At 34.5% G+C, this 23450-nt stretch overlaps 1 protein-coding gene across 1 annotated transcript in view; it reads right to left on the bottom strand.

Moving 5' to 3' along the window:
* NCAM2 (neural cell adhesion molecule 2) overlaps nucleotides 1-23450 on the bottom strand; it is a 319116-nt gene that overhangs the window by 57583 nt on the left and 238083 nt on the right. The window contains exon 12 of the mRNA XM_074902177.1: nucleotides 19406-19579. Within this exon, the coding sequence (XP_074758278.1) occupies nucleotides 19406-19579 (174 nt within the window). The remainder of the gene's footprint in view (nucleotides 1-19405; nucleotides 19580-23450) is intronic.

The raw sequence follows: 23450 nt of genomic DNA, 5'->3' as shown, positions 1-23450 counted from the left end.
GTCTGCCTTGCCCAAATAACAATTAATTTCATAAATACTGATTCAAGCATCTGGCTATAACTGTCAGAACTCAACTAACATGAATAAATTAACTTTAATAAAATATTTAAAGTTGCACATTATGTGAAAAAAAAAAATAATTATATGGAAAAAATAATGGTAATTGTTCTCCAGTGAAATCATTAGCATGACTCCCATTAATATATATGGAGACAATATCAAGCCTTAAGTCATTCCCTAAAATGCATACAGAGAAACAAATGTAATAATTTTAAAAATCAGAGAGAATGTCTCTGTCAGGAATTTCCATAATTCTTTGCAGTATAATGTATAATGACTGCATCATTTTGGAATAAAAGTTGTAGTCGCTAAAGTAACTGTGAATATAAACAATTACCTGTGAATAAAGATATATAGTGTGGTAGATCAGAGATAATTAATATATTATAATGTTCACGAACATGAATAATTTCCTTATAAAATAATTTTCAGTAGTTGATATAAAAATGCACTTGGGAAAAATTGCTTTAATATTTTGTGTACAGCCCCCAAAACAAGATTACCCTGTAAAGCTCCTTTTCTCCATATATTAATTGGGTAGGATTCTGAGATGTCAGTATACAGACTGAACCAGAAGTAGTATCACCACCCTAAAGTCATTCAGTGGCTTATCTTCGATACCTATTTTTATTGAAATAAAACTTATAAGAAAAGATGAGGTAATTTATGGGACAATTACAGTTACAACATGTACAGTGCTATAAATTAATGAAAATAAAGCAAGTAAGAGTGCAATCCAAAGCCCCTAGAAAAGAGCAAATTTGTGGATTGACAACAGAGTTTATAATATAATGAATCAGCATGAATCCAGAAAGTGGGTTTTGTCATTTAACATACTTAGGATGTAACAATGAAAATATTTTCTTTACAAGTTCATTTTCTAGTTTATTTATTTTAAAAGTACACTTAATTCAACCTGTATTTAATCTAAATCACAGCATAGCACACAGGTGAGAAAAAAACCCTCCAACAAATCCTAGGAGAAACATTCCGGGAACAAAAGCAATTTACTGAGATGGATCATTGTATCAGTAGATTGTTCCCATAACCTTATTCAGAACAGAAACACACCTGCATGAACTGCATATCAAATAATTCATTTACACAAACTAGTGTTAATAAAAATGAAAAATTATTAATTGTATGTAATATTTTTAGGCTAAAGGCTTACAAAAGATACTTGTACTCCCATTGATAAAAGAGCCCATATTATCATATCTTCGCATTTTTATCAATTTGACAGTAACAGAATATTTTATGAACAAATTCTGCCACTTGTATTGGTTAGTCTCTTATCAACAATCCCGTGCAACAAGGATCTAGCTTTGGTAGATTTTGGTTCTTATCACCATCAAAATGGAAGTTACCTTTCAAACACACATTTTAACTTACTAATCAAAACAATGTTAATTTTACTTTTACCATATAGTTGTCTAAAATGTTTTGTACTTCTCCACTGCTTTCAGTGTATGACAAAATCCTTTTAGACTACTATAAAAATATTTCTTGTGAATTCAAAGCAGTTCCTTCCGGTATCTGTAGTTCACTTCTTTGTTAACAAAGTTTTCTTAGCTGCTATTTTCTCTATCTCACTGAAGTTGCATAACAGTATCTCATACCCTAACCCAAAGGACAGGAGAGTATACAGCCAATTTTCCTGGCTTACAGTACTCCAATACAATGTAAATCCCAAGAGAGTTTTCTTCTTGCTTTCTATCCCTTGCAATTTCAACTTCCAGTATAGTAAATCTGCTTCTGTTATTAAGTCTGCCTACCACAACCTAGCTCTATTCTTCCTGTTCTTATACTCGGTCCTTTTCTTGGAAAAGGTTTAAAGACGTTTCCACATAATTAGTGTGATGTGTGTGCAAGGTAGGGTAGGTCAGGAGATGAGATCCTTATTACAAACTGTATTATTTTAATGCTAATGGTTTTGATGCACTTTTACCAAAAACTAACTTTCCATAAATAAAAACTGCCAAAATTTTTAGGATAATGTGAGCTATCACTATTTATTCCAACTTGCTGTTCTTCCTTTCTGTACAGAAACCTTCTAATAGTAGAAAATGAGAATTTCTAAATATACAATGAGAATATGTGAGAGCATGTAATGGATATACTGACTATCCATAAAATAATAATTTTTTGTCCTAACTTTCCTGATTTTTCATATCATCAGCACTAAAACTGCTGTAGGCAAATTTTCCAAATTTCAATTCCTTTAATTTAGTTATATTCTTATATAACCGAACATGTGGCTCCACAACTTAGCTTCTGTTTCTTCAGGTTTGACACAACAGTACTTTTATTCAACTGTTTCTGCATTGTTAATTTATAGATATGTTGCTATTTTGATTACATTTCATTTAACTGTAATGTACACAAACACATTAGGTGTTTGCTTAGTTTTAGTAAGAAGTATCTTGCTTACAAAATTATATTTTTTGCAGCAGAGAACAAAGCCAACATGTGTTTTTTATCATGTTAACAAGATATGCTTCTTTTCCTCAACTGTAATAACACACATTAAAATACACAGATACTCAAAGCTTTACTGAGTATTGGGATGAGATCTTTTTTGCAACAGAACAAAACTAAATCAAAAAAATTCCCTTTCTTTTGGTTCTCCAAGTTTTTAGTTTTAAAATTTCCTATACTACCTTTATGATGACCAAAGCCAACTGTTAGTACCAAATCTTTAAAAATGCAGTTAACTTCCATAAAAGGTACTTGTATATCTTAGGGAAATGGAGAAGAGTGAATAGTAAAGGGAGGAGAGAGAAGGGAACAGAAGGGGAAAAGTAGAGGAGAAAGAAAGAATGGATAATTAAAAGCTTACTAGGTACCACTATATTTAAAGTTTGGGAGAGAAAGTGTTTGAAACAGTTGATATTCCCTGTAAGAAGATCTTGTTAAGCTAAACAAAGGCATACTTAATCAAGCAATTCTTCACACAACTCAATAAACTAAAATGGAAATACTTGAGCTTTAAAACCATGTAATTTAAAAGCATTTCAAAACCAAATGCCCTTTGAATAGCCTAATGTTTAAAATGTCAGGTGTCCTCCAAGTACTCATTAGACCTTTATTTTACTTTTGAATATATAATTATTTTAGAACTATCTTTTAAGAAATCCTTTTTTTCCAAATTTTTTTTTGTGCCTAGGATTCTGGGTGTTCTGAAGCATTGAAATTTATTTGATGATAAATTGAACAACTTTCACCAATGGCTAATCTTTTGTTACCCTAAAATTTAGAAGCATTAACTTTAGTCAATCAAAATTACGGAAATGAATCTCATGGATACTGGTGAACTTTGGCTCAGTCCTTAGAAGAACTAATCACACTCAATTCCAGTTGTCTAATTGAACTGAAGGAAAAACAGCTGCAGCAGCAGAGTCTGCAGTCTCATCTGTCTAACCATATTTACTGATGTTCACCCATGCAGGCACCAAGAAGATGCAAAATAGAAACCTCAGTTAGATCAAAGATAACTGTAGGTCTTCGGGGCAAGGGTGAAATGTTCTTTCTGGTCAGGCTGAAAAGATCACATGAAAACAGACATATGCCGCAGGCCAACACATCCAGACACGGCGGCATAGCTCAATGCCATCAGCATGGCAAACTGCCTGTTTGGATTCTAGTAGATTTGTGTAGATTTAAGTTTATTGTCACATTCAAGTTAGTGCTGGTAGGGCCAAATCTGGGATTGTGTGTCCAGGAACAAAAAGAAACCAGACAGGGTCCAGCAGAGAGCTACCAAGAGAAGCATAGGGCACATGAATAATACATTGATGCTGAGGCTTATTTAGTCTGATGAAGAGAATGCCAAGGGGTGATTGGACACTCACCTGCCATTGCTTCACAGTGAAGACAGGAACAATGGTGTGAGACTCTTCTCAATAGTGGCAAATAGCATAACAAGGGCAAGTCACAAGCTCAGCTTGGCATGTTCATACCAGATATTAGAAGCACTTAGACATGGGAGAGAAATGAAGCACTGAAACAGGTTACACCAAGACAAGAGGGTGAGGAATCTCCAACCCTGGGGGTTGAGACTGAATTAGACGAAGTCATGCCTGACCTGATCTAGGCACAAGTCCTGCTTTAAGCAGGAGGTTAGACCAGATAAACTCCAGATGCTCCTTCCAACCAATCTTTCTATGATTCCATAAATTAAAGCAGACTACTACCTGGGTTCTTGGAACCCCATTTTCTCCTCTGCTATAAAACCATTGTGCACTTCTTAATGCAGCAATTTTAAAGTCTACTGCCTGAAGAAACAGCTAGCCATTTGAAAAGGGCTACATTTGAAACTTTTTATGAAACAATAAAATAATACAGTAAAATCAATGGGGATTTATTTGGACTGCTACCAGATACTCCCCCAACCATACAAAAAGAAGGTATTGTTCTAAATGCTTTCTAACATATGACTAATGTTCTCAGTATGGCAGCATGAGGGTTCATTGTTCAATATTTATGTGACTATAATTGCTGCAATTTTAATAGTACAAATTACACTGTTAAATATGAAATCTGATGAAGTTAAACCTTTCCATACATCAAATTTATTTTCTGTAGACATCAGTTTTAAAATTCTATAACCAAAATTTCTAGGGCACAGAATGCACCTGAACTTCCACTGACAATATAAACACATAAAGACAATAGAATTAAATCTTCTAAGTAATATTTTATTGAGTGAATGTAGAATACTACAATATTTAGTTATGGAATAACTGTGGTAATCTCATTGCAGAAAGGCAATTAAGGCCCTTATTAAGATCATTTATGCTGTTTCATTTCTCACGGGTTTTTTTTGTTTGTTTGTTTGTTTGTTTGTTTTTTTCTACTTTTGAAAACCCGTCAAGGCTAAAAACAATGCTTTCTGGGAGATGACCCAGAAAATACAACAGGGTATTTTAAGGTGAACAGGGATTCCATTTATTAGGAGACTACAAAGAATATGCTGGTTGTTAGATTTTAGCTAATGCGGCTATGTATTCTCCGTTTTATATACTTGCTACAGTTACACTCCTTTCTCTCATTCTTCAATTGTATAAATCAAACTGTATCTTATCCCAGTCAATCTCATATATACCTTACAGTCCCTTATAGAGTAGAAAGCATTACTTCTATTTAATTTTTTACTGCCCATTTTTCTGCTGTTCCTACACTGGAGATCCGTGTTGTGAGCTAATATCCCATTTGAAATTTGCAACACAAAGGTGGAGTTGAAAAGGGTCTCCTACATTCAAAACTCCATCCGTGAGTTCTTTGCTACAGAGAGATCTTGATAAAATCAAGTGAGGTAGGCCTCACTTGAATTCACAGCAGACAAACTTTTATCTTCTATGCATGAAGTCCACAGTAGTTTCCATGGTGCACCTGGAATGTGTTAGGTTGAACATGTATACATTGGCTAACGGTGTAGCAAGTTCACCTAGTTTTGTGGACCATATCACTGTTAGAGAAAGGTAGGTATGGAAGATGTTGGTATATACTCTTGCAATACATTGACATTTGGTGGATCTGTGAGCCCTGCCATTTGATTTGAGGCCGACTCCACACTTCTTCATCACCACAGTCACTGGCAAATGGGGCTTGCCAATATGAGGGCAGAACTGTGCCCAGGTGCACAGCTTTAGTTAGAGCTGGTTTCTGCTTGACTTACTTCACAGAGTGAGCTCAGATCTTTTTTTTCAAAAGGCTGAGTAGGCAAGTTTCTTTCAGTGTGATACAAGAAACAGCCATTTGAAGCTAGGTGAGCTCCTGGTGACTGCTTTTAATAGAGCAGGGTATAACTCAGATCTATACTAAAAACTTACCCTTAACTAAGAACTGATTACTGGTCCAAATATCTTCTATCACAAAAAAACCTTACAGAAAATGCTTTTGAGGTCTAAAAAAATAATGGCAGCAGTTTACTCTTAACAACGGCACCTTCTTCCTATTGTCAGCCAAGTTCTGCAGAGCTACAATCTTTTTGTTCCTTTGAGACTCTGCAACAGATTTAAGATGTTTCACGTAATTCATTTGTTTTCATGCAATTAACTAGTTTTCTTACGGTGTTACAAAACTGCACCATGTTAGAGATAAAAATAAGAGATGCCCTTTCTTAACCAGATGGACCCAAAATACCTAAGAAAATGAATTACGCTTTACTCATTACTACAAATATATCAGTACTCTTACAAAGCTCCAAGACAGATGTCAAGAATTCAAGAATTAATGCTAAGCTAAAGAAATATCTGCAGAGCACAAAGGAATGAAAATTTCTAATACTATGCTCAGTTAAGTACAGAGTCAAATTAATATATGTTAGCGAGTCTTGCATCTCAGTTGAGCTTGCTATTTAATATTCCAACACTTTTAAATTTTATTATATTTCTGCATATTAATAGTAATAAACAGAACCACATACATAAAATATGCATGTCTTTTCTCAGTTTTACCTATGTACAGACAATTATGTACTGTAACATACCGCTGATTTCATTATTAGAAATCATTATTTTATCTTGTCTAAACTGCTTACTGTACTTGCTCAATTTTATGTTCCAAATAAGCCACTTAGTCTGAATGCCAACAAAAGTGGTCTCCTATGTGCTTCTCTTGAATGGTATATTATTACTGACCAGACTTTTTAAACTGGAAGCCCTCATTAATACTAATTGTCCCAGGACTGAGGTATGTTGCTGCAGTCTTGGAACTACCTAGGAAGCAGGTTATGACACAGGAGTTCTCTTTCCTTCCTATAACCCATACAATTTTCAACTCTGGAGCATGTTTGCTCCACTCTACTTTCTCTGTTACCAAATGCAGAAGCTGGCAAAAGCCTAACCACCACCATTTAAGGAATGAATAAACCATCCTTGGTGACTGCTATCATCAAAGAAGCCATCCTCACAGTGACAAGCAAGGGGACTAAAACGTGATCTCAAATGTATCTTTTATGACACTCACTACTGTGAAAAAGCAAGCACCTCAAGGCTGACATGAATGATGACTTCAACAGCTGTTCTTTTGCTTCTTACATGCAAAGATAATTTTAATTCATAACTTTTTCTTCCTCATTCCCATCATACACTTGCATACTATACTTCTTGCTAACAGAGAGAGAAAAAATGTGATAAAAAGGAGATTCATTTAATGATATTGTGAAATGTAATACAGATAGGGCTATGCTATCTCTCTGCAGCTCATTGTTGTATGCGGCAGAAGGAAAAAGCCATTCATAAGTACTCTGTCATTCAATGACCTTGAAAATACTTAAATACTACTCTATCCTCCCAAAACACCCTTCTGTTTTGTATTACAGAATGCAGCAGAAATCTATATATGCATAAATATTCCATAAACATACTTTACCTTTTTGTAAGCAGACTGGCAATGTAAAATAAATGGAGATGAATACAATACAGGTTTAAAAGGCAAAATATCCAGTACACCACGTATCTCATTTATCAGTTATTCATAACCAATATTGTACTGCATCACTCAACAAGATTTACCTTTACAAGCCAGATCAGCAAGACCTTCATATCAGATCAGCATGTTTGCTGCAAATTTACTTGAGAGTGTGCCATCACAAAAAGCCTGAGAAGGTCTCAATAGGAAGTAGCAAGGAGTTATCACAACAGAGGAACACCAGGTGGAATATATTTGGAATAACTGATTCTTCATTCAATTGCTTATTATCATAAAATATTTACTACATCTTGCAATCGAAATATCTTGCATTTGTTCTTACAGATTTTAAAGTCTGTGTCTTACAAAAACCCCACTTGAACATAAATCATGTTTTACAATGAGCTTTGACTGTTTGACTAAATAAAATTGCAAACACAGAGTTACAAGCTATTGAAGAGTAACCTCAGATACTGGCAGTGGTTATATCCACATAACACTCAGTTGCTTTTAGTTATGAACTCATGCTGTGAAGTAAATTGTCTGGGTTTTCTTCACTTCTCATGACATTTTATTCACCTTTGAATGTGAAAAGTACATTTCATTCTCCTGATGTTTTAGGTTTGTATAAAAACCTGCAATATTTAAACCTAGCTTTCCCTTTACACTTCTCACTTTCCAGTCTCTAATCCATCAATGTAATTTAGTTTAAGACATTTATTTACAGTCCAACCTTTCCATCCACATGAGACTTTTACAGCAAAGATTAAGCTGGATGAAGGCCAAGAATAGTATAGAGACAGAATTAGAGGGCTGAATAACTTCCTTACATGTAGGTATATACACAAATAAATTTGGATAAAAAGTGGTCTTTTTCCTACCATTTAATAGTAATCTGTATTGGATGCAAATTTTATCCATTCTTTGAATTTTTTTTTTTTTTTTAAATTGTATGACATGTTGTAAATTTTATCATGCCATTTTCCCCCCAAAATTTAGATTTATTGAAATTAAGGACTTTTTGTTTTATTTATATTGCATCTTACATCACTATAGGCTATTAACATACATATATACGCAAGACCCTCATTCTTGTAATTTCAAAGCTGTTTTAAGTTCAGTTTAAGCTAAATATCCATTTTCTTTTGAAAAACAAATCCCATGAGTTTAGGCTTAGCAACAGTGTCACAAGTATATTAACTGATATCAGGAATGATCCATGAAATTTTTTTACAATATTATTAATTACTGCCTATTGACAACAGACAAATTCTTAAATTAAAGCACTAATTTAAGTCAATTTGACAGTGTGACAATCTATGTGACATTTTAAGATTCTCCATATGGTGAATCAATTGCTGTGGTACAAGTTGTGTATGATGTGACAACTTGTATTTTGGGTTTGGTTTTACAGGGTTTTTTTAATCCATGTTTTCACTGGTCTTAAAATGCCTGCCTAACAGTCTGCTAAATGGAGAACCAGATTCTAAAGCTGAATTCACAACCCAGAAATGTTTTCTGAATTACTTATGGCATCATTTAACGTGTTCAAAAATCTCAGACTTCAGGTACTTCTAAATTTCTGGAGTACATACATGATATTCCAGAAATGCAGAAACACTCCTCAGGAATAGGAAGTGTCATTTTAGAACTGAATGTGATCATAATTCATGTCATAAGGAGCCAAATCTGACATATGCCAAGGAATTCAATGTCTCAAATACTTACTAAAAAGGTATTTTCCCACTGGAACAGGCTAATGAATGCATTTTTCCTTCTACTTTAGCAGTTTGCATTAGACATTAATGAACTCTGCCTTGAAGATTTTCAATTATTAAAATAATTTAGAATGCTGACTTAGCCTACCAAAATATTTGCACTTTATTTCCATTTGTTCTACAAATTATACAGATATATTCTATTTAATCATTAAACGCATTAAGAAAATTATTGAATTATATGGGGTTCATATCTCTCAGGAATCCATTTGAAAGTCTGCCCAGTTTAATGGTGAAGTATTGTCACACTGGGAAAGTGTTTCAGTAATGGGGCACATACTTTCATGCTTCAGTACAAAAGGAGCAGGAAGTACAAAACCTACAATGTAAGATGTAGTACATGAGAATTCTAACTGGTCTATTAGGTTTCCTCCCCATGGCAATAACAAGGAACAGTAATTGCTATGAAAGAATATCTTTTTGCATAATGGTGTTTCTGAAATCAGTGGAAAACCATGCACTGTAAAGTTCTAAAGTCTTCTGAAAGAATGTCTATTCATGTGATGTCTATCAAAATGTCTTGCTTAAAAGACAGAAAATGAAATTCAGTAGCTTTACCCAAAAAACTTGAACTGTGCAGACACAGAAAAAAATCACTGTTTCATTGCTTGGAACTTTATACATATTACAAAAAGTAAAAGAGAAAATGGAATGACCTTATTTGAAATTTACTGGATATTTTTTGACCAGAAGGATTTTAGTAAGATTTGCCTACACACATGCATGCTTTCTCACTGGTATAGCCAATTCAAAAGTTTAAAAAGTAACACAGCAATAGAAAACTTCAGGTTTTAATTACCTCAACAAGACTGGCATGTACATAACTTCCTCTAACTTTAAGGACACATGAAAAAGAGCGTCAGTACCAGGCATAACACACGGCACAGAAGTTTAAAAGCTTATCTTGGCTAACAGAAAATTCTTTCTCTACTTTAATGTGCCTAAAAATACAGTTAAATGAATATGAAAAAATAGTACAGACAGCACTTTTTAAAAATAACCTCTCATTTCACAAAAAAACTGCTAAATACAGAATTTCCATTCATAGATAGATTCAAAACTCAGGACAAAGCCCTAACAAAAGTTTGAAGCTGGCCCTGCTGTGACCTGGGGGGATTGGTGCCAATGGTCACAAGTTCCCTTTCTTTCTAAATTATTCTGATAGATAAAATACATAAAGTACGTAAAATTTAATGCATTTACATGAAAAAAAATGAACTGAACCTGTTGAGATTTGAATGTGAAATTACAAAGAATTACTTATTTCAGATTTGATCTCCAACTTATGAAGAACCAGAGAGAGAACAAAAAGTTACGTTGAAAGCAAATACTAGCAGTAGTGCTTGAAGTTTGTGAACTCCTTAACAGCTAAAACTAAAATACTAAATTTATTGGTCTTCAATTTGCATAAGATTCAGATGCTGTATGAACTTTCTTAGTATTTTTTTCTTAAGAAAAGTGCCTTTGATTCTTTCTGTATGTTATTTCTCAGATATGTAACATAATATCACTTGTAGTCCACCTGTCAATGGATTTCTTGTACAAAGAATAACCGTTTCAATATTTCTTAGGTTGTAGTATTTTTCACCATTTCATTTTGTATTATAATGGAAAGTTGTAAAAACACTTATATTTAAAGAAATATTTAACTGCTTTTTGTACAGAGCATGATTATGCTACCACAAGAGTTTAAGTATGATTGTCTCCTTCAATAAAACATTTAATAAAAAAGTATAAGCATACATTGATACAGCATTTCTGTTGTGTTGTGATATTACTGCATGAAATATATTTACAAGTAATACATTAATTATTGAATTATATTTGGCACTTTATTTCATAAAGCTTCTGCTTTCTGCCATCCAAATAAGAATCTCAAATGTGAAAAGAAAAAACATTCATGACCATTAAAATTCAAAACACATAAATATTAAAAAGTGCAGCTTTTATAACATGTTAATCTTCTGTATTTTTTCTTCTATTACCTGATTTTGGAAATGTAGGTATAACTTTAGCTTATGTAATTTTTCCATTGTAGAAAACTTTTCTATGTTAATGTCCTACAAATGCTAAATTCTAAGTCCATAATTAAGTACAATAATTTGGTTAAAAGACCTGAGACTCAATAAAATATCTACTGAAAAAACAAGACCTAGAGACACTAATAAAGCCCAGACATTTTGTTTTGTTTGTTTGTTTGTTTTTTTTTGTTTCAGAAAAATACACAACACAAGGCATTTTTGGGTTTTAAGGTCCAAAGTTAAGAAGATTGTAAGGCTGTCCTGCCTGACAAACCTGATCTCCTTCTATGACAAGATGACCTGACTATTGGACGAGGCAAAGCTGTGGATATTGTCTACCTAGATTTTCAAAAAGCATTTGAGACAGTTCCCCATAGAATTGTCATAGAAAAAGTGTCTGCCCATGGCCTGGGTGAGCGAACGGTCTGCTGGGTCAAGCACTGGCTGGCTGGACGGTCCCAGAGAGTGGTGGTCAGTGGAGCTAAATCCAGCTGGTGGCCGGTCACAAGTGGTGTTCCTCAGGGCTCGGTGTTGGGACCATTTCTGTTTAACATCTGTATTGATGATCTTGATAAGGACATAGAGTGTATCATCAGTAAGTTCGCAGATGACACCAAGTTAAGTGGGAGTGTAGATCTGCATGAAGATAGGGAGGCACTAAAGAGAGACTTGGATAGATTGGATCGGTGGCCAATGTTAACGGGATGGGCTTCAACAAGGCCAAGTGCCAGGTCCTGCACTTGGGCCACAACACCCCCATGCATCACTACAGGCTTGGGGAGGTGTGGCTGGAGAGCTGTCTGGAAGAGAAGGATCTGGGGGTTGTCATTGACAGGCACCTGAACATGAGCCAGCAGTGTGCCCAGGTGGCCAAGAAAGCCAACGGCATCCTGGCTTGTACTAGAAGTAGCGTGACCAGCAGAAGTAGGGAGGTGACAGTCCCCCTGTACTCTGCACTGGTGAGGCCACACCTGGAGTGTTGTGTCCAGTTTTGGGCACCTCAATACGAGAGAGATATCGAAGTGCTGGATCAAGTGCAGAGGAGGGCAACGGAGCTGGTGAAGGGCCTGGAGAATAAATCCTGTGAGGAGTGATTGAAGGAGCTGGGACTGTTTAGTGTGAGGAGGAAAAGGCTGAGGGGAGACCTCATCACTCTCCACAGCTACCTGAAAGGACATTGGAGAGAGGTTGGTGCTGGTCTCTTCGCACAGGTAACTAGTGACAGAACAAGAGGGAATGGCTTTAAACATCAACAGGGGATGTTCAGACTGGACATTAGGAAAAAATTTTCACAGAAGAGTGGTCAGACAGTGGAATGGGCTGCCCAGGGAGGTGGTGGAGTCACCATCCCTGGATGTGTTTAAGGGTCATTTGGATGAGATGTTGGGGGGTATGGTGTAGGGGAGAACTTTGTAGAGTAGGGCTGATGGTCGGACTTGATGATCCCAAGGGTCTTTTCCAACCTGAATGATTCTGTGATTCTGTTGTCATGCTGAATAGCTACCTGAGCTTAGCGTATTAAAACCAATTAACCATTAAAACCAGGCATTCTTTGAGTAAATTATTTTTAGGGTGTTTCTACAGATTAACAACCTCAGAATCATCAGTCTCTAACATGACTATGCCTAATGTTATATTAATATACCAGTAGGAAAATGCTCTAAGGAAAAAAAATACCTTATGTAAAAAATGCAAACTCATTCAAAACAGGTTCCGTATATTCTTCTACCATTTTCTTAAGAAATTTACACTTTTAAAGAAAAATATGAATGAAAAGTACTTTTTTTTCTTTTAAACTGCAAATTTCTCTTCCTCTAGTATTTTTAGGTTTTTAATAACAATCTGTTTTGCAAGGTGTAATTGTAATGATGCTACACCTTTACCATCTGTAAGCCCCGTGCACTTCTCCAAAGTAATTTGATGCTCTAATTTGTTGCCAATATAAGAAATTCTAATTTATCTATGCATTACTACTTTAGCAGCTTCCTTAAAACCACAGAAAACCTAGAACCTTTTTAAAATGTTGCTAACTGAGAAATGAGTAGACTTTTCTTTACCTGTTCTTTAAGAAGTCTTCCTAAATTATTGAGGTTTTATATTAAATAGTAATAATAAATTTAAAAAAAAAAAAAAGAAAAATCCAAGAATTTAAAATTCTACCAAACCTTTCCTAAAAAATAATAAAAAGCAATATTTGAAAAAAGATTTTTTTAAGAAATTTGATCTTAAATCAGAATTTCCAAACACAAGAACAACCACAAGTATTAAATACACTCCATGTATGAGACAAATGTCATATTACAAGGCTCTTGATCTAATGAAAGGACAGAAAGAGAACATTGTGAATACCTCTTCATAGAAGAGTGCATTTTTTCCCTTTCATGAAAGAAACAGATTAGGGGAGTAATAATACTTAGTGCAGTTCAGAGGAAGCAAGAGAGAGAATATGAAGAGAGAGAGAGAGGCTGCTGGCTACAGAAATCCCCGAATGTGTATCTCTTCTCTAAAATGACAGTGTCAACCATCCACATATCCCATAGATGAATTTCCACAGTAATCTTAATATGTGACTGGGTTTTACTGTATTATTCATGTTTTTTCACCAGCAAATTGAGTGGCACTAGAAATGCAGAGACTGGTTTTCCTTGGTATTTCATTCCTACATAAATAGTTAATGCTTTGAAAAGAAAGATTAATTGATATGTCTCTTTGTCTATCTATCTATCTGTAAATGTGAAGAAGGAATGAAAAACTGCTAGAGTTTTAGTGGTCATACCAATCTTATGCTGAGCAAGACAGATTGTGGAATAAAGTTTTTTGTATTCCTGTTGAAGACATCCAAAAGTTTTCAGAGAGAATACTTTTTTCAAGTTTCAAGCACACCTCCACAGTGGTTTAGGTTTGTGTATAAGTGAAATACCTTTCATTATAAATGCATTATTTGCTGACTATGAAGCAGAATTACTAGTGTTTATAATGCTATTAAGACAAAACAAGACCTTGATGGCTTCTCTATTAGTTATACCAGTGGTGTTTTCTGAGAGTCTGAAGGGACCTGAAGAATTGAATCTCACAGTCTCTGAGTCCTTTCTGTTTCTTCCTTGGAAAACTCAATACTGCTTGAAAGGGAAAAATAATGCAGGCTTTTTCTTATGAAGTCATTGCTGATTACTCAGAAACTGATCAGTGAATGTGATTTTTTAAAAAATACAATTGCACAAAAGATTGTGGTAAGACAATTTTTCCCAGCACAGGTATCTTACACCTTGTCACCGGTTTCTTTGTGTCTACAGAGGAAAGCATGGCAAATGCTCTTCACCAGTTGTTATCCCCTTCTTGACAGTGGGTGGGCAATGTTCCATACCTGGGGATTTATCAGCTGTTTGGATGAAAGAATGCAAACTCCTTGAAGAATGAACCTTGCGGCTACTATCCACAGTTCTGTTACTTCAGGATTAGTGGGTTGCTTTGCACTACTGACAGGGTCATAACTATCTGGGCCCTGAGGGCACTATTAGCCTGGACTGTCCCTGTCCACCCACCATCCCTAGGGACTCCAGCCCACAGGGACCCCCACTGCACTGTGACTGTATAGTGAAGCTATAGAGAGGTTTGCAGATAGTCTGCAACACAATAATTTCCATGTTTAGAAAAGAACCTAACAAGTGCAGAAAAAACTGGTTACCCTTTGCCAGCTGATGTCTTGGTGAACTATGATAGTGTTGATTATGGCTTTTAAACACCTAAATAGTCTGAAGTTGGTGTATCAGGATGATTGCTTCCCTTTCTGTGCTCTCCTTCAATAGCTGCAATCAGCACAGACTTTCAAATGGAATCTTCTTCATTATAAAAGACAAAGGGGAGGGAATAGGGAAACAGATATTCTTGGCTACAGCTGCAAAACTCTGGGATTTTCTCCTTAATTTGATCTGAAAACAGCTCAAACTAGTACAGTTTGAGACAAAAGCCATTTTTTGAGGGATTCTTTGAGAAACTAGCATCATTCTTCCTAGATGAAGAGAATTGCAGGCTGTTTGAATAGACTGGCACAGAATCCTGTTCAAACTGCTTAATTTTCTGATTAAACTTATTTGTATTTACTGGATGATTGATTATAAGAATGCCTAACAACTTTGGTAAGCATCTATTTTTTATACAAATAAAACCAGACAATTAAAAGTAAAAGGTTTAATACATAGTTATTGGGTCATAATCATAAGAAAATTAATGACTTGTTAACATTAGTAGCAATTCCTTTCAAGAACTTTTTGAAACTTCTGTTAATGATTTATTAATGCTTTATTTATAAACTAACTTCTGTAGGCACATTTCCATTACGCATTTAATTAAAAAATACAGTTTTTATCCATTCTGTGAGTTTATGGCTGTTCTCTGTCACTGTATGAAGACAACTATACTACTGCTTCTTGTCATAGCAGAGAGGGACCAGAAGACCTGATTTAGCTTTGACAGTCTCTGTATTGGAAAGCTAACAGTCTTCCAGGCACAACTTTCTCCTGTATGTAGGTTTTTCTGCCTCTTTCCCTTAAAAGGTGGTCTTGGAATTTACACGTTACTTACATTGTGGCAAGAAAGGGCTGCAGTGCTGTTTTATCACTCCTGAATTAAATCAACCTGATAAAAAGACATCCTGTAAAATTTCAGCATTGTTTATCACTGGCTACTGGGAAAAAATCATGACTCATGCATTATGTATGCATCATTACTTGAGATGTGCAAGCAGTTAACTGTCCCTGTGTAAACAGCAGTTATGCTGAATCTTAGCCATAAACCTGTCCCTCAAATGTGAACAGATGAAATAAGCAATTTTGTTTCCATTAAGGCATGTTGACCAAGTATGGAAATTATGATGACCCAACTACAAATTGTAATACAGAATACTGACTGTGTGTAGTCTAAACATCCTCCTCACTCAGCTGAGATGATGTTGAGCCACAGTAGAAAAATGGCCCTTAGTTACCCAAGCACAATGAGAAACTGCCTCAAAAACATGTAAATTTGTTTTCAAAAGACTTTAAAGCATCTTAAATGTCTCAAAAATTATAGAAAAATGAAAGGAAAGGAGGGGAAAGGGGAAAGGGGAAAGGGGAAAGGGGAAAGGGGAAAGGGGAAAGGGGAAAGGGGAAAGGGGAAAGGGGAAAGGGGAAAGGGGAAAGGGGAAAGGGGAAAGGGGAAAGGGGAAAGGGGAAAGGGGAAAGGGGAAGAGAAGAGAAGAGAAGAGAAGAGAAGAGAAGAGAAGAGAAGAGAAGAGAAGAGAAGAGAAGAGAAGAGAAGAGAAGAGAAGAGAAGAGAAGAGAAAAGAAAAGAAAAGAAAAGAGAAAATCCTTCACATTAAAAAAAGCTTCTTTAAATTTTTTTTCAGGAACTGAAAATAGAGATTTAGAATAGGATATCTCAATGTTGTTTAGTAGGCTAAAACATATATGGAGAGAAGTTTAAAGAGATTTTTTAGAAAACTTGCTGAAACCCTCTGAATGCTCAGGAAACAAGCAAAGGCCATATTTTTAGAAAGATTCCAGTTACATTTAGCAGTATTTTCATTTAAAACAAAAAGGACACTAAAACTGTTTTTTCACATCTCTATCTACTAAGACCTTTTCTGCTCTGGGCTCTGCAGTCTGTGTTTTGGTAACACATTTTGGTTTTCTGGTTTGGCCCTATAGTACCTCACAAATAGAAGAAATTTTTAACTCAATATAGAATATCTTCAAGAACTTATGGTAAATGCAACCAGGTCCCTTTTGACTTCTCTATCAAATTACATAGTGTAGCACCAACAAGATTTACAAAACCAAGATGCCTCCTGCTTAGAAAATAATTTGAAATTCTGAAGTAGTTTTTGATTTCTAAAGTAGTTCAGAAATAAATTCACAGAAATATAGGATATACAATCTCAACCTTTCTATGCAGGGGTATACAAATAGAGACTTCAGCAAATAGCATGAATTAATTGTGGCTTTAGCATTAACTTTTAATATTGTCCACTGTACTCTCAGAAAGGTTTACCTTCCCAATATTATATGTTTTCTAAGTATATTTATTCATATACCAAGATGACTTTCCAGGTTGTTTTCATATTTACTAGTTTTTGTCATTATTTGGAGTAGTCTTTGATAATACATGCTATTAAGAGGTACATTTAAGATGTCCAAAACCAGTGTGACCTATTCTGTTTTTTCAACAAAGCCTCTCAGTGTTACAGTTGGGGGACAATGAAATGAAGAGGAAAATACATGCTTGAAAGAAGGTAAAACCCCCGAAAACTTCCAAGTGAGCAAGGAGACTAAACTGAAAGAAGCAAGTCAAATTGCACAGAAGGAAGAAGCGGGGAAATAACATGACAGCATGGAGGAACTAATACAGCCTTTTACTTGAAGAAGCTGTATATTCAATTTTAGTAAGGATGGCAGCAGAGATCCTAAATACTCACCATCTACTTCACAGTGGTATTGTCTTCATAAAGACTGCAGGTATTTGTCCCTTCACTGTACACTCTACTCTGCTTTTAGAATAAATTACTATACAATTAAAACAGATACTGTACTACAATAATTCCAAGATCAATTCATGTTATACACAAATCTCCAAAATGAGCTGTATACAACTTAAAAACATGTAATGCTGAAAGAATGTTTCAAAATCAAAGTGTGAACTTTTGAAGAAGGCAGCTCCAGTAAACTCTAATAGCAAGGATGCGTGAAGTTATCCATCTTTCCTAGTGTAATCAACTAATATTTTCATAAAAGTCACATTAACAGAAATAATAGGAAAGAAAGTTTTATGGAGAGTAAGGTAAATACACTGTTCTACAGAGTTAACACTGAAGACTTTTTTTTTTGTCCTGGCTTTACATTTAAATTAAGCATTTGTGTGATTGCACTCTGTAGTCACTGGGTTTGTTCTCATTTGAGTACATTGCACCCTACTACTTAGACTGATCACCTCAGGTTTTAGTATTTGGTATACTGTAGTTCTCATCTGAGAAATTTATTGTCAATTTATTGAAGGAAGTAGCTAAGAAAAAAAGTCTCAAACTTGGTCTGAAACAGAACATGAAAAGGAGAGAAGAGTTATGCTAATATTCATTAATATGTATGCCCTGCATCTAAGGGAAACATACTGTCTTCTTCATATCTGCTAGTACTGAAAGAAATATAAGCTATACTGACTAAAATGAATGCTACTATGATTTACAGCATTACATTTTACATAGGCACAGTATCACAGTATTACATATTGCATACACATAACTACTGTGTCTGGTTAAGAAAAACAAAAGAAGTCATATTTTTTCTTAATATATCTTAATTACATGTTTATTATACGTTGAAATATTTCTGTAATTTGGGATGTGAGAGGGAAAGAGATAACATACATTAGTTCATTTGCTGCATTTTTTTCTCTCATCACTATGCTGATAACTGCAAAACCATTCACCTCCTGCTGTATAAATCAGAAGACTCTTGGGACTGCTTTAACTTGCACTACCTATTAAAAATACCAAAGGATAAATATGGATACAAGGGATTACTGATCTGTTGAATGTATTTTGTTAACATTAGTCTGTATAAACACTCCACTTCGGCATGTACTTGAAGAACTCTTGTCTGTTTGGGGAGGCTTACACTCTTTTATGCCTTTAGAGAAGTGAAAAGAAGGCATTTAATGCTTGTTGAAAAATATTTATAGATATGCTTTGAAAAAGTATATCAAAATCAGTAATTAATGCCCAGGATTAACTACAATAAAATAGCTTACTTAAAATTTTTAAGTTAACTGCATACGTAATGCACATTCTCAAAATTCTCTGTGATTTCTACTCTCTTTGAAATTTATAGCTTCAAAATTATTCTTCATATCTACTTGATGCGAAAATGCAAAACAATTGTAAATTTGTTCACCAAACTTTTTTAAGGCTAAAAAGTAATGGTTGTATTTTACAAGATTACAGTAAGATTTCGAATTGGTGTAAAGAGGTTTGCATTAACTGAAGATACAGCTACTGGAGTAAGACTAACGGAGAAAGAAAGAATTGGTTAACATATAGTTGCATTCTTTTCCCTTGATATTCTTTTAGTTACAATACTTGCATTAATTTTTTTGTATACTTACTTTGAACTCCATGGGAGCGAACTATTTTCCAGGTTTCTGAAGCTACCTCTTTTACATCCACTTGGTAATGATGAATGGGCACACCTCCATGTGAATCCGGCTTATTGAATGAAACTTTGGCAGTGGTTTGTGACAACTCTAAAACTCGTACTCCATAGGGATTTGATGGCACATCTAAAAAAGTACAAATATCAATTTAATAATCAGCAGCAACTAGACAGACTTAAACAGTTGATAATCTAGCCCCAAAAGTCTCCTTAGCATCTTGAAGGGAGAAAAAACACATATAGAATATGATGTAATAATGTTTGCATTAGATAAATAGTTTAAACTTTCTATTACAGAACTGTAAGAAAATCACATTTATTTTCTTGTATGCTCAACTTATTCAAAATGATTTTCCATTTCTGCTTTTCTTTTATTTTTAACAGCTAATTTTGTCATAGGCAAATGTAAGAGATTAGTTTATTTTCTGTATAAATTGTAAAAGAGAATAACAAACTTTAAATCAAATTTAACAAGAGGAACAGTTACGCCTAAATAGATCATTCAGCATCTGAATTCTTCTAAATGAGATTATGACAAAAAACTGTTGAAATAATTTGGCTGCTTTTAGAAAACTCTGAAATACCTCTGAAAACATGAATCCTTTTTATTCCTTTTTTGAAAGACTGAATTCCAAGCTACTAGAAAGGAACATTAATAGAAGGTTTCTATTCTCTTTTCAGTTTACAAAATAATTTAGGCAATAGGTTGAAAGGAACATTTTCCCTGAAATCAAAAGCAAGTGCATATCTTTCAAAGTAGAAAAGAACTATGAAAATAAATCAGGTGTCTATAAGTGTTCAGATGCTAGGTATGAAACAAAAGCAAAAATTAACCTTGGGGTCGGTAAATCTTTAAAAATAGAAACATTATTTTACTTTCACAATGTATGCCCAAACTAACACATAGAAGAAGAAAGACTAACTTTTCTAATTATCTTACATTTTAAAGTGTTATAATCACATGAAATTGTATTGAAAATACTAGGAGGAATTTTAGTTCTGTGGACCAAATACCAGAGACTTGAAACACCTTTAAAAATTTCTCTTCTGATAGGTCTGACAATTACTTGCATACCTACTTATATTGCTTTTGTCTCCATGGTATGGAAGATGTTTTTATACGGACATCCAAGAATTTGAGCCAAAGCATATAATTTGGTTAGTGAGTACTGAACCATTTACATAAAATATAGTCTTTATTCAAGGGCTGTCAGACAGTTGGGAATAAAAAGAGAATCAATCTGAGCTTCACCTGTTATTTGTACTTGAATGAAAATGAGCCGAAGGTTTCTATACAATATGAAAGAATGGGTTTAAGGACATAGCCACAAATTCTCAGGGAAAGGACACCTGCCAAAGCTGCTCTAAAGGGGCTGATTTGTATAACCTATTAATAACCAGGCACCTAAATATTTCCAGAAAAATTCTCTAACAGTTGTCAGAGTTGAGTGTCTTAATGCTAGTATCATACCTCTGTGACTTCTTACAGTTAGCATTTCTGAATACAGGTCTCCTGAAACCTCCAATGCTCGTTGCTCATTGAATTAAAACCAGAATAGATTTATTTACATGGACGAACAATTTTAATATCTTCTACTTAAAGTCACAACTGTATGAATCCATGACATTAAAGATTTGAGTATAATGCAAATCTCAGCTTAAGGGATTCAAACCCTCAAATTCTTTCTTATTCCAGGAAACATTCATTTCATCAGGGTATGGGATATTGCAGGGAACTTTCATCCTTCTTAGTGAAGCTGTATTACTCTACAGAAAGGAATTAAAGATTCACAGTCAAACAGAACGTGACCAAATGTAACCAGTATCCTATGAATCCAGGAGAACACAGACCCTGGGTTTTAAATCTTTCTTTAAATTAATAAAAAAGTTGAGGTTTTTTAGAAAAAAAAAAGTTTGAAAAAACACACTTTTTTTTTTTTTTCTGTGATCACTCAGAAAAAGAATTAGTTATAGGAGTTGCTTGCTAAGTAAGCATTGATCCCCAAAACAGAGGACGATAAAGATTAGAACCAGCTTGTGACCCCTCTCCTACAGATTCTCATTACAGCTGAGAGCAATATTTTTTATTCTCCACCGATAGCAACAGTACCTTAAGCACCATTCTGTGTACAGATTCTTTCTCTAGCTCAAATGACTGTTCTGAGAGAGGTGGGAAAAATACAACATAAGAATGTCAGCAAAGCAATCTAGGATAGGCAAAGTAAAGTAGTAGAGTACTGTATGAGTGATGTGGACACCAATCACTTGGGAAAATGAATTTAACTCTACAGTACTGAAGACGAATATTATTTGGATTTAACTGCAAGCTAAAAGCTGCTATGGATACCTACAATATTACAAATAGTTTCTAAACACTTTTATTCCTTTTCTGTTATTAAAAGGGTTCAAAATGAAACAAAAAAAACCCGGTTGAATGAATTTTTAATTTCACTCAGGCTAGTTTTATGTTTGTTTTTGTATGCTCTTTTTATAAGTAAATTCACTGCTACTTCAGTTTAGATCAAAACAATTATTTACTCAATGGTACGAAACAAAAATGTGTTATTTACATATCCACTCTGTTCTTGACTTTCAAAATGTTAAGATCTTTCTTGTGTGTTTATGTCTGCGTATGATTAACTATATTAAACATGACATAGGAAAGAAGACATCCTTCAGGGAGAACCTTATGTTCTCTGTGGCAGATTCAAGTATAATTTCTGCCAAATGAAGATACGATTCCATTTGGTAATAAATACAGAATGAAACTCCTGTGAAAACCCAGTAAAATACTTTGCATAACTAGCACAATGAAATATATTTAAAACTCATTTAAGTGTGAAATACATCCACAATACTATTTTAAATAGGCATCCCACAATCCAAGCAACCTACATGTGTAGGTAACTTCTTTGGAGTTTTCAGATTTGAGCTATATCAGTTCTTAAGAAAAAAGTGAGTCACCTGAAGAAAATACAAGAGACATGTTCCTAGTCAAATCAGAAACAAATACTAGCAATTCCATTAAGATTGAATAAAATGCCTACTATCTCTTTCAGACTAGGCCAATCTATAACTTTTTCCCAAAGAAGATCATTAGCAGCATAATGAACTGAATCTAATTCTGTAGTTCTCTAATGAGTATGAATTTGATCATGCACGGTAAACAGCCCTCTGGTCCTGATCTAGCAAAACATTCCAGCATTTGAGCTGTCCCCTGTCAGCCGAAATTATCTGGAGCATTGCCATGATTTTCATGTTAGAATTGCAAGGCTTTGGGCTCAATGTTTAGCAGGAGTGAAGAATAATTTGCAAAGTTGTGTACTCTGAAGGGAAGGATAGAACTGAGGATGCTTCTTGTTCTTTTTCCTTTGGAAACCAACCAAACACATGAATCTTGGAGAAGTTTAGCTATAGGAAGTGATTACTCTCTCATATGCTGTTACAGATATAAGTTGAAGGACTATATAGTAGAAAAAGTATGGGATTTCTTTTCTGTGATCTAAAGATAACTTAGTGGTAGCACAGATTCTGGTATCCTTTCTTAGAAGCTCCACTGCTATCTTGTCATTATACTACTGTCAAAACAAGAGATAAATTACTAAAAGTTCAGCCTTTAAATTAAAGTAAGTCATTAAAAAAAAAACCAACCAACAAGTGTCAGACATTTAGTCAGCTTCATCTTCTTTCCACAGTGTCTACTCCTCTGTTCAGTATGTGACATAATTAAATGTATGGTGTTAAAGAATTCCTTGAAAATAAAATAAAGTTCCTCAAATAATGTGTAAAATTGTACTAGATGCATTTCATACTTGGCACATAAAGCCGGTTAGCACAAATGAACTTTGTGATACATTGACGTAAATTAAGTAGCATTGGTTTGGTTCCAAAAACATTATTGCAGCTGGTAGAGAAGTACACACAAAATTATGAGTACATATTTATCTCCACTGATATGTAAATGCTCTTTCCAGTCTATTACTATTATTACCCAACCT

Source organism: Athene noctua, chromosome 1 (genome assembly GCF_965140245.1).
Source record: "Athene noctua chromosome 1, bAthNoc1.hap1.1, whole genome shotgun sequence".
In the NCBI taxonomy this organism is placed as follows: Eukaryota; Metazoa; Chordata; class Aves; order Strigiformes; family Strigidae; genus Athene; species Athene noctua.
Note: the sequence above shows the minus strand (reverse complement) of the source record. Positions and strands in the feature narration are given on the sequence as shown.